This window comes from Halichoerus grypus, chromosome 13, assembly GCF_964656455.1.
Source record: "Halichoerus grypus chromosome 13, mHalGry1.hap1.1, whole genome shotgun sequence".
Lineage (NCBI taxonomy): Eukaryota > Metazoa > Chordata > Mammalia > Carnivora > Phocidae > Halichoerus > Halichoerus grypus.
This window is the reverse complement of record NC_135724.1, coordinates 24,555,853-24,568,251: the sequence shown is the minus strand read 5'-3', so window position 1 is coordinate 24,568,251 and position 12,399 is coordinate 24,555,853. Positions and strand designations below refer to the sequence as shown.

The following is a 12,399-nucleotide window of genomic DNA, read 5'->3' as shown; positions in this document are numbered from 1 at the left end:
CCGAGATTCACATACTAGCTGATAAACAGATGTTTTTAGGTACTGCATAGTGAGCTTTTTTTTTTTTTACCATTTAACAGAATCTATGCAATCATTTAATTTCATTACTTCTAAAAATTGTAAAAAGATATTAAAAGAAAATGTAAAAGGACTTACACCAGTGATAAGCAGATATCTCAAACTAACAACATGTATGACTAAAATGAAAATAATTACACATGCCAAAAACGGGAAGTGTTTAACCTTAAAAAGATATTTACTGGACTTAAAACTGGTGGATCAACGGTAGACTCAACTGTAAAGGAAAAGAATAAAACGAAAGAATGTGTATAAAATCCTGAATTGCTAACTCCATATAAAAAAAAAGAGGACAATCTGCCAGTGCACAGACAGAATTACCAATATCAGACTTCACAGATGGCTCTTTTGGTGAGACAAGCATCTTGATAATGTGGCCCACGGCTGAAAAAGTGTCATTTTTACACTGCCCTCACTTTAGGTTATGTAGGATGCACAACAAAACCGCACTTCTAGGGGCACCTGGGTGGCTCAGTAGGTTAAGCGTCTGCCTTCAGCTCAGGTCATGATCCTGGACTCCCGGGATCAAGCCCCACACCCGGCTTCCTGTTCGGCGGGAAGCCTGCTTCTCCCTCTCCCACTCCCCCTGCTTGTGTTCCCTCTCTAGCTGTGTCTCTCTGTCATATAAATAAATAAACTCTTTAAAAAAAAAAAAAAGTGGAGAGCGTAGGTACAAAGAGGGTCCTTCTGGGCCTCAAAATAAATTCAGTGTATCTCTGAAGTGCATCAACTTACTCAATGGTATGCATGACAAATAATTTTATATTAACACAATATTATCGTATTTATTTTAAAGTACAGTGCATGCATAATTGTTTTGACATAAAACAAAACAAAGTGTTGGGTTTGCAGGTTCTTGGTTGGCTCAGCTCTCAGGTGCCATGGGGTAAACACGCCCTTCATTCTTGCTGCTAGACCTTCTGTGGAAAGGTCTGATACTCCCCAAGCAGGGCTGGTTTTGGCAGTTTCAGCACCACAAAAACAAAGTCCTAGCCTTACAAAATTAACACTTGCAAGACACAACTCTGATTAAAAGCTCTGTTTAAACATCAGTATATGTTTAACAAATACAGATTATCACAATAGCAAATTAAACACATTTACTTCCTAAAACTCAAAAATCAATATATAAAGCTCTAGGTAGGCAAAAAGCCTAAAGAGGACAGAGATGTGTTTTGAAAAATGAACCCAGGAATCTTACAAGCAACACTGCCTTTGCTCTCAAAGAGAAGTTAGCGTGAAGGGTAGATGAAAAATACTATATTCCCCATATTTCATTTAAGAATCCCAATCTGCCCTTCTACTCTCTCAGTTGTTAAGTTTTAATACTAAGAAAACTAAACACCATCTTGAAAACTACAGACCTTCCTAACTACTGGCAAAAAAACAACCCAAAACTCCAGCAATATCATGAGAGAATGGTAACCTTTCCCTGTGTCTTCAGGAAAAGACCACACATTTCAGCATCGTAAAACTGTCCTTAAATGTTATTTCTGATCAAGTAGCCCCAAAGACCCAGAGACCGTTCTGTCCTATGAAAGTAATCTTTAACATTTATGAAATCTGTAATTCTGATTGGTTGTCCCCCTTAATGTATCACCCTGGTAATAATACTGAAGTTGACATCTCTGTTTTCTGAAAGATATACTTTGGTTTTTAACTTTATCTTCCATATGCATGGAAGTCAAAAGTAAATAAAAGTTTCAATCCTCCTTTCTTTCTTATATAAAAAGAAAAAAAAAATTGAGAGTCTTGGCTCACTGAAATTAATACAGGAGAAAAAAGAGTGACAGGCCCAGGTCATTTAGAAATGAAAATTATAGAAAGAAAAATAGAATTTTCAAAATTCTACTTTTATTCCTCAAATTTTATCCTTCTGTGTCACACAGGCTATCCCTAGGACATCTTCAAAGGCAATACTTACTGTAACTGCCAGGAGCCTTTTCTTCGTAAGTAAAATGAAGCTGTAGTTCCTCTTCTGACATCTCACAGATGAACGCTTTCAGCAAGCAGCAAATAATGAACAAAGCATTGTGTGTCTGCCAAATGAAGATGTGGCTGCAAGGGAAAAACCAAACTCACACAAGAATCCATATTTAATCGAGAGCATGAGCACTATCTAGTTCATGATTTCTCAAGCATTTTGCCCATTCTGCTTATAACATAAAGACAGTAACTATATCTTTTCACGGCTCGTGATTTATTACACTATTCCAGTCTACTTCATGTTTCATTCTCTGTATTTTACTTAGTGAGTCAGCCTAATAAAAATGTTTTCCTTAGGCATGGATGCTCTTTGTTCTTAACTTCATACTTGTCCCACACACAGGCAGTTCAAAGAAAAGTGAAAAAAAAATTTTTTAAGTATACCAACATAAAGAGAATATATGCAAGCACACAACCAAAATTTTAAGTAGGGCACTGTCAGCAGCCCAGTACAATACTTGCTATTTGTATTAGTAACCATGAACTCAAGAAAAATTTTAACTGGATTCAATATAATTTGTTTGGAAGCAGAGCAATGAACAATGCCATCCAAAAATGATTTTAAAATGCTTGAGTGCATAAAAGATTAACCTTCCAATGTATCAAATATAAAATTATAATACCTATGTTACCTATAGTGGAATTAAAATAAAAATAAAATTATAATATCTAATCTGAACCTTCTTTCATCGACTAGGAAAGGTAGAAAGGAAACAGATGTGGAATGAAATAATCCTCAAACTTAGTCATTATTTAGACTAGATACGAGCAGCAGTGATAATGGAGGGGGGAACTACCTTTTTTAATAATAATTGTATCACCATTAACCTTAAGAAATATATTTCTGAAAATTGTCTAAAATGCTGAAATCAAACAGATTCCAGAATTCATAATCTCACCACAATGACTTGGACAGTAAATTATAACCTCTCTTTTACTTTTTAATAATGAGAATTCCTTTATAGCTTTCAAAAGACCATAATCTATGTCTACCAAAAAATGAAAAATACTCGTATTTCTAAATATAAAGAGAACATGATTTAATCAGCCAGCTTACTTCTGACATTCTGCCGAAAGTTTTAGTTCTTTGGTTCTAGAAAGGAAGACCTTAATTAGCGCACCAAGGTTTCCTGTTCGAGGGTTGTTTACAACTGCAAGAGAAGATAAGGTTTTAAAAAGTTAAAATTAAAAACTGAAATCAAAGTGAACATATTATAGCATCTGTAAAACCAAGTTGTCAAATTGAAGTTGCTCCATAGACAAACCTTTACTGTACTTTCACATCTAATTAGGAAAATAAATAATGAGAGAAATTGCTGCTTGGTCTTAATTCTGAACAAAAAATGATTTGCAAACTGAAAATGACAGGCACATTAGAAGAAAGTAGCCAATTCATCTCAGAATTCAAAATTATTAAGAAAAGAGATAAGAGTTGATATATACTCAATTTATACACATATATATTTCTCTTTAGAAAAGCAAATGTTAGGGACGTCTGGGTGGCTCAGTCAGTTAAGCGTTTGACTCTTGATCTCAACTCGGGTCTTGATCTCAGGGTCGTGAGTTCAAGCCCCATGTTGGGCTCCAAGAACGTGGGGGATGAAAAGAAAAAGAAAAAGAAAGAAAAGCAAATGTTAAAAAACAAAAACAGTGTAAGACTGATGAATCACAGACCTGTACCCCTGAAACAAATAATACATTATATGTTAATTAAAAAAATGTAAAAAAAAAAAAAGATGCCCAGTATATAGAATACAATAAACTATAATGGTAAAACTCTGCTCAGATAATCATAAATCATTCTAACGAAAAATAAACAGAAACATAAGGCAATATGGCCAGGGAGAAGCTATTTGATCAGAAAAAATTTTAAAGAATTTGTTTAAAAAAATTTTAGGTTGAAAGGTGGGCATTTCAGCAAATCCAGCCAAAGAATTGAGCAGATACTGTCATGAGAATCAGAAGATCTGATTTCTAGGTCAAGTCTATAATTAAGAGAATATTAAAACTCAAGTTACTTTTCTTCTCCAACCTCACTTTTCTCAGCAAAAGAAACAGACACTGACTAATATACACTAAGTGCTTTATACACATCATCTCATTTAATCCTTAAAACCAACTATGGGAGATAAACACCAATACCACCCCCATTGAACAGATCCTCGGGTCTACGTTGTTACTGCTCAAGGACACATCCTTATCTATTGGTTCCAATTCTTGCCTCTAACATGCTGAGCTATACCAATCCCTATAATCAAGAAATTAGGCTTAATGAAAATATAAAGTTCTATCAGTCTGCACAGTAAGACATATGTGATGGTTAATTTTATGTATCAACTTGACTGGACCACAGGATGCCAAGATACCTGATTAAACATTATTTCTGGATGTTGTATGAAGGTGTTCCTGCACTTTAATTTTCAAGTGAGTAAAGCAAACTGGCCTTTTCATAGTGGGTGGGCATCATCCAACACATTAAAGGCCTGAACAGAACAAAAGTCAGAGGAAGTCTGAATCCTCTCTCTCTGCCTGACTGTTGAGCTAATACATTGGTCTTCTGCCCTTGGACAGGGACTTACAACACTGGCTCTTATGGTTCTCAGGTCTTTGGACTTGAACTGGAATTTATACCATTAGCTTTACTGGGTCTCTGGATAACCCTAATATATCATATAAGGACAAAAGTTAAGAACCCATCAGAGCTAGAGTATTATGCTAAGTGAAGTAAGTCAGAGAAAGACAAGTACCATATGATTTCACTCATATGTGGAATCTAAGAAACAAAACAAACAAGGAAAGGGAAAAAAAAGAGAGAGAGAGAAAGAGAGGTAAACCAAGAAACAGACTCTTAACTACGGAAAACAAACTGACGGTTAGCGGGGCGGGGGGGGGGGGTGAAATAGGTGATGGGATATTAAGGAGTGCATTTGTTTTGATGAGCACCAGGGGTTGTATGGAAGTGCTGGATCACTGTATTGTACATGTGAAACTAATATTACATTGTATGTTAACTAATTGGAATTCAAATAAAAACTTAAAGAAAAAACTCATCAGAAGAGAGAGACTCTTTAGTCAGAGCCTTTAATTTTACTAATGAAGAAAAAGAGGGCGCCTGGGTGGCTCGGTCAGTTAAACATCTGCCTTCGGCTCAGGTCATGGTCCTAGGGTCCTGGCCTTGCACTGAGCCCCCTGCTTAGCGGGGAGCCTACTTCTGCCTCTGCCTCTGCCCCTCCCCTCTGCCTGTGCGTGCTCTTGTGTGCGTGTGCACACACTCTCTCTCTCTAATAAATAAATAAAATCTTTAAAAAGAAAAAAAAGAAAAAGAGACCCAGAAAGGTTAAGTGTTGAGCCCAAAGTCAACAGTGTTAGTGACAAATGCCCAGTCTTTTTGCTTTAAGAAAGATTTTCAAACTGTGAGATTCCAGAGTTCTGAATATTTTTCTCTTCTGAAATATATTTTTAACTGTTTGGAAAAATGGAAATGCAAACATGCAAACACACCGGCCTATGCTGCCAGAAAAATTCATGTTTATGCAGACCTGAGGTTTATGCTTTTGCTGCCATCTCTATGCATATATTTGAACTTCTTGAAAATGTGTCAAAGATTTGGAAAGATGTACCAAGCTTCAGTTACATTTTAAATATTTTAAAATCCTGGTATGTACATACATACTTTAAAAAATCATGCATGGGAATAAGTACACCATTACAGCATACCTGCTTTGTGCTCAATAACTGTCAAGTTAACTCAGATCTACCTGCTGGGTAGGTGTTCTTGTCACAGCTTGAGTCAATGCAAGTTACTGTGTAACTTTCTCATTGTGATGAAACACTAGCACCTTGCCATTCGAGTGTGGTTCACGGAGCAGTGGCAAGAGCATTATCTGGGATCACGCTGGATGTGCAGAATACCAGGTCCACCACCCTGTGCCTACTGAAGTTAACAGTGCTTCCCAAAGTTTAATGCGCCTTTAAATCACAAGGCTGTCTTATTAAAGTTTAAATTCTGATCTTGCGTGTGTCAAGTGGAAACTGAGATTCCGCAACAGTCTCTCCCAGGCGATGCCCCTTATTGCTGGATGGAGAAGAACCCCGCTGTGAGCAGGAAGGTGCAGCGTGTGCTGGAAGTTAGGGCAGATTTTGTCCAGCTTTTATCCTCAAGAATAGATATCTAATTAGATATTACATCTTGAAACAAAAATTTCCTACTTCTCTTTCAAGCTTTGGAGTTTACTGAAAGAATATCCTGAGATTTCAGGATAAACTGTAATAAAAAACACTTAATGTTAGCCAGTGCATCTCTGTGTGAATTAATATTATTGAGCTATTGTAAATCAAAACAAAATACTGAAACAAAGAGTTGAGGATGATATGACTACAAACATAATTCAGAATCCCAACTTCACAACCTTGTGTTCATTCAACAGCTCCTTTATTACTGAATGACTTTATAAGTAATTGTTTGAATTTATAAATGGTTAGCTATTTAAAACCAAAACCAAAACAAAACAAAACAACCCCATGTTGTTGGAAACAGTAACCAGCTACTTGATTGATATAATTAAAGCTTCATACACCTTTTTCGTGCGTTCATTCAGCATGTATTTATTGAGCTACTTATACGTACCCAGCACTGTTTCGGGTACTAAGAAGATACTTAGAACACCGGGTCTTAATGGAGCTGACATTCTAACACAATTAAGTTTTCACAGTACTCTTAGACAAGATGTAGAGGGGAAAGTAAACTAATAAAACAAGTATGCTCCTTGATGTTTAAACACCACCACCCAATGGTAGACTCGATATTCTAAAATACCTTGATGGAATTTAACAGGATCAAAGTTAATTGGTAAAAATCAAATGTTATGGGGCACCTGGGTGGCTCAGTCGGTTGAGCACCCAAGTCTTAATTTCGGCTCAGGTCATGATCTCGGGGTCATGAGTTTGAGCCCCACGTCAGGCTCTGGCCTCGGCGGGGAGTCTGCTTGGGATTCTCTCCCTCACCCTCTGTCCCTCCCACCCCTGGCACGCGCTCTCTTTCTCTCTCTCAAATAAACAAATAAATCTTAAAAAAAAAAAAAATCAAATGTTACGTTGAGGCTGAATAAGCTTCAGAAGCCAGAGCAGGAATGGGATAGCTGACAGGAAGGCAGAAAAGCATAATGGAACTAGACTACAGAGTCTTACTAGGTTCGAATCCCAGCTCCACCAACTAGCTGTGACACCTAGCAACTTACTTCACCTCCCCACGCCTCAGTGTCCTCAACTGTTAAATTAAAATAACAATGGTACTTAAATTAAAAACTAACTCATTTGACACTAGAACTTGAACTTGTAACAATCTGTTCACTTAAGCAGCTTTTGTGTAAAGAAGGGACTTCCCTATCTCTACAGGAGTTCAAGCAAGGTCTGAATAACACTCAGATAAGGGTATTATAAAGAGAATTTCCATCTGGGTGAGAGATTGGACTTGCTTCCAGCCCCTGAAACAACCTTTCCCAATATTTCACTAAAATACCCCTGGTGTCCCCAAATCCAATACCAAATATACAGAAAATATAGAGGACAGAGACAGGTTAACAATCCATGGGGATGTAATCAACAAAATTTACATTGTGGCAAATTCTACTACCCACTTTCTTCCATAAATAGGAGAAAAGGAAGAGAGAGACAATTGCAGGAGGAAATTAGTTATGAAAAGAATAATAAAGACATACCAATAATAACTAATAATAACATATAGACTTTATATGGTTCCTGATTCACAAAAACTAAGACAATTAGAAATTTGAACACTTGGTGGCTATTTTACTATGCTAAAAATTGTCTTCTATTGAGATAACGGTATTGCTCTCCTTTAAAAAAATTCTTATGAGATATATACTAAAATATTTATGGGTGAAATGATATGACTCCTGAGGTCTGTCTCTAATGTGTGAGAACACTCTGCTTTCTATTGTTTGTTGTGTATATCCTTTCCAGTTGTCAGCTTTCCTTTACATATTTCATACTTCCATGTATCATCGGTGGAATGTAATGGTGAGGGATACAGATGAGCCCTGCCCACGAGGTGAAAATGAGTGAAACTGGGAGATGAGCTTACACCCCTTTACTACGTTATTTGGCCCTCATTTCTAGAAGTGTGAAACTTTTAAAAATCAAACACCCGTGGGGCGCCTGGGTGGCTCAGTCGGTTAAGCGTCTGCCTTCGGCTCAGGTAGTGGTCTCAGGGTCCTGGGATCGAGCCCCGCATCGGGCTCCCTGCTTGGCGGGAAGCCTGCTTCTCCCTCTCCCACTCCCCCTGCTTGTGTTCCCTCTCTCGCTGTGTCTCTCTCTGTCAAATAAATTTAAAAATCTTTAAAAAAAAAAAAAAAATCAAACACCCGTGAAAACATGCAAACAGATACAAGTTCATAGAAATGCTAATTCCAGATAGACAGTCCTCCCCCTAAAAACAGAGAACACTTTCACTAACTACAGAGTTTATAGAACTGACATAAGTATTTATTTGGTAGTCAATGGACGGTTAGCAAGGGTAACTGCTTGAAAGTACTTCTGAGGACAAAATCTCCCCCTACTCACTGTCTACTCCAACCAGAAAACTTATCTCCTACCAAGTCACTTTCTACACCAACTCTGAGGCTACAACCCCCAGAAAACAACTGGGAAGAAATAAACACACCAGACACAGAACAACATGTGCTGTTGTTCAGCAACATGTTGTTCAGGGAGAAAAAATGTTGATCCAGATGTTCAATCCAGGAATTTTATAATTCCCTCACACTCCAAAGCCAAGGAGTAAGTGTAAAGGAAAGTCCCACTTAAACCAAGCAAAACCTATACAAAATAAAATCTTGGGTTCTAGAAATTAGGTTGGAAAATAGCATCATCCTGCCTTCAGGATAAAATTAACAGCAGATTCAACAAGTACCTACAGGAGCCACATGAGGGGCAAGGTTAAGAAGCGCACCCTCTCTGACAGCAAACACTGTGCCTACATGGGTACTCCCTGCACCTTTACTCTGCTTTATTTTTCTGAAGAGACATATTACATGAAAGTAGGTATATTTATGATCTGACTCCCCTACTCAGATCCATGAGGTCAGGAATCCAAGTCAGTCTTGTTTGCCAGAATCTAGACTACATTATGGAATATATAGCACAGGGTATAGGAAAGAGCCTATAATATAGCAGGTGCTCAATAAATATTTGCTGGCTTAATGAATAAGAAAAAACAGTAACAGTAACACTGGGGTAAGGAATAGGTTATGCTAAAATTTCAGCCAAAGAGCTGAATCAAAACTATCAAATGGGGGGGGACGCCTGGGTGGCTCAGGCGTTAAGCGTCTGCCTTCGGCTCAGGTCATGATCCCAGGGTCCTGGGATCGAGCCCCGCATCGGGCTCCCTGCTCCGCGGGAAGCCTGCTTCTCCCTCTGCCCCTCACCCCACTCATTTCTTGCACTCTCTATCTCAAATAAATAAACAAATAATTAAAAATTAAAGTATTTTTTAGGGCGCCTGGGTGGCTCAGTCATTAAGCGTCTGCCTTTGGCTCAGGTCCATGATCCCGGGTTCCTGGAGTCCCGCATCGCATCGGGCTCCCTGCTCCACAGGAAGCCTGCTTCTCCCTCCCCCACTCCCCACTGCTTGTGTTCCCTCTCTCGCTATATCTCTCTCTGTCAAATAAATAAATAAAATCTTTAAAAAAAATAAAATAAAAAAATAAAGTATTTTTTTAAAAATCTGTCAAATGAATTTAGTAACAAGTATCATCAGTGGAAGATGAGAAAATCATCTATTTAAAAAAGAAAAAACCAGAAAGCCACTGGGAAAAATGAGTATAATGAAAAGAGAGCAGTCTGACATCCTGGAAAACAAAGAATGATTAAAAACAAACCAAAAAATGAAATAACTAAAAGATGCACTAGAATCTTGACAGAACTGTTATGTATAAAATACTGAATCAAAGACATAAAGGAGGAAATTTAAGAAACGAAAGATGACAAAGAAAAAGAAGATACAGAAAGCAAAGAACAGAGATCCAACCTGAATGTTAACAGGTGATCCTAAGTTGGGGGAGAAGAAACTCAAACACAAGTAAAATCAAAGCCATTACTATAGAAAACTTCAGAACTGAAAAAGACCTTAATAAACCAATGAAAAAAAAACTCATCAAATTACAGGCAAAATCATAAAGAAAAAAGTATAACGAGGAACATGAACAAAGAAGAAAAAAAAATAAGGGTCCTCTCAGGTAACCATATACAAAAATAAGTTTGAAATGGATTAAAGACCTAAGTACAACCTGAAACCATAAAACTCCTAAAAGAACACACAGGCAGTAGATTTGGAGTTCAGTCTTAGCAATATTTTTTTGGATCGGTCTCCTCAGGCAAGGGCAACAAAAGTAAAAAATAAACAAGTGGGACTACATAAAACTAAAAAGCTTCTGCACAGTGAAGGAAACCATGAACAAAATGAAAAGGCAACCTAGTGAATGGCAGAAGATATTTGCAAATGATATATCCAAAAAGAAGTTAATATTCTTATTGGGTGTGGCTCGGTCAGTGGAGGATGTGACTCTTGATCTCAGTGTTATAAGCTCAAGCCCCGTGCTGGGTATAGAGATACTTAAAAATAAAATCATTTAAAAAAAAAAGTTAATACTCAAAATATGTAAAGAATTCATATGTAAAGAAATATGTAAAGAACTCAACACCAAAAAAACCACATCTGATTAAAAAAGAGGCTGAAGACCCAAATAGACATTTTTCCAAAGAAGACATACACATGGCAAACAGACAAGAAAAGATGCTCAACATCACTAGTCATCAGGGAAATGTAAGTCAAAATCACAATGAGATTTCACCTTACATCTGTCAGCATGGCTAAAATAAAAAAGACAAGAACTTACAAGTGTTGGCCAGGATGTGGAGAAAAGAGAACCCTCGTGCCTTACTGGTAGGAAATGTAAACTGGTGTAGCTATTGTGGAAAACAATATGAAGGTTCCTCAAAAAAAATTAGAAACAGAACTACCATATGACCCAGCAATTCCATTTCTAGGTATTTATCTGAAGAAAACGAAAACACTAACTTCTAAAGATATCTGCACCCCCAGGTTCATTGCAGCATCTACAATAGCCAAGATATGGAAGCAGCCCAGGTGTCCACTGAGGGATGGATGAAGAGGATGTGGTATATATATACAATGGAGTATTACTCTGCCATAAACAAGAATGAAATCTTGCCATCTGTAATAACATGGATGGACCCAGAGGGTACTGTGCTAAGTGAAAGAAGTCTGAGCAAGACCAATACTGTATGATTTCACTTATATGTGAAATCAAAGAAAAAGAAAAAAAATCAAACAAAACAGACTTGTAAATATAGAGAACAAAGTGGTAGTTGCTGGGGGCAGTGGGGGGGAGGGGGTAATAACTGAAATAGGTGAAGGGGATTAAGAGGTACAAACTTCCAGTTACAAAATAAGTAAGTCACAGGGATTGTAAAGTAAAGCACAGGAAACAGAGTCAATAATATTGTAATATCTGTGTATGAGGACAAACTTACCATGGTGAGCATTTCGTAATGTATATAAATGTCAAATCAAAATCAAATCACTATGTTGCACACCTGAAGCTAACGTAACATTGTATGTCAACTATTCTTCAATTAAAAAAAAAAAAAGAAGAAGCTGAAAAAGTATGGCTTAGCAGAGTCCATTACCACTCCTGCAAGTAAGCTAATAAGCATGTCTTATTCCTATCGACTAAATGTTCCCTTCTACTGGCATCATTGAGCACCATGAATAGAAGTAATTATTATTAAATATTATCATCAAGAATATGTCACTTCATTAATTCAATTCATATTACACTACCAAAATTTATAACAAATTTTGAAATAAATGCCACACACATACATCTACACATATGCTCATTTTGCCCCTTACCTAAAGACCTGCAGACTGAAATGGTTGCTTCTTCCAAAAGCTTCAGCTCGGTGCTGGAGAGACAGAAGAAAAGTAATTAATAACTACAACACTAAATATGTACACGCTAACCAGTTAAAGGAATATATAAAAATAAAGAGAAAAACGATTTAGGAGGAAAATATGGTATATAGCGGTAAACAATAAAATCAACAAAATAAAGTTAAGCTTCTATTTTCAATATAATTAGAAAATGTACTATAATTCTCAATATGAGAATTTAAATTCTCAATATGAGATTCCTAAAACAGAAGCACTCGAGGAGCCCTGCCTTTCAGGCACTGGGGTAGGGGGAAGGGAGGAGTGGAGAGACTTAGAAAAATGCAAGAAGGTCACTCCAA

General features: G+C 37.1%; 1 protein-coding gene across 2 annotated transcripts in view; it reads right to left on the bottom strand.

Annotated features, from left to right (window-relative positions):
- The window catches only part of DYM (dymeclin), a 340,668-nt gene that overhangs the window by 278,470 nt on the left and 49,799 nt on the right, over positions 1-12,399 (bottom strand). For both annotated transcript variants that reach the window (XM_036078200.2, XM_036078201.2), the window contains exons 3-5: positions 12,020-12,072; positions 3,122-3,215; positions 2,003-2,136 (exon numbers count right to left, since the gene is read on the bottom strand). In XM_036078200.2, coding sequence (XP_035934093.1) covers positions 2,003-2,136; positions 3,122-3,215; positions 12,020-12,072 — 281 coding nt within the window. The remainder of the gene's footprint in view (positions 1-2,002; positions 2,137-3,121; positions 3,216-12,019; positions 12,073-12,399) is intronic.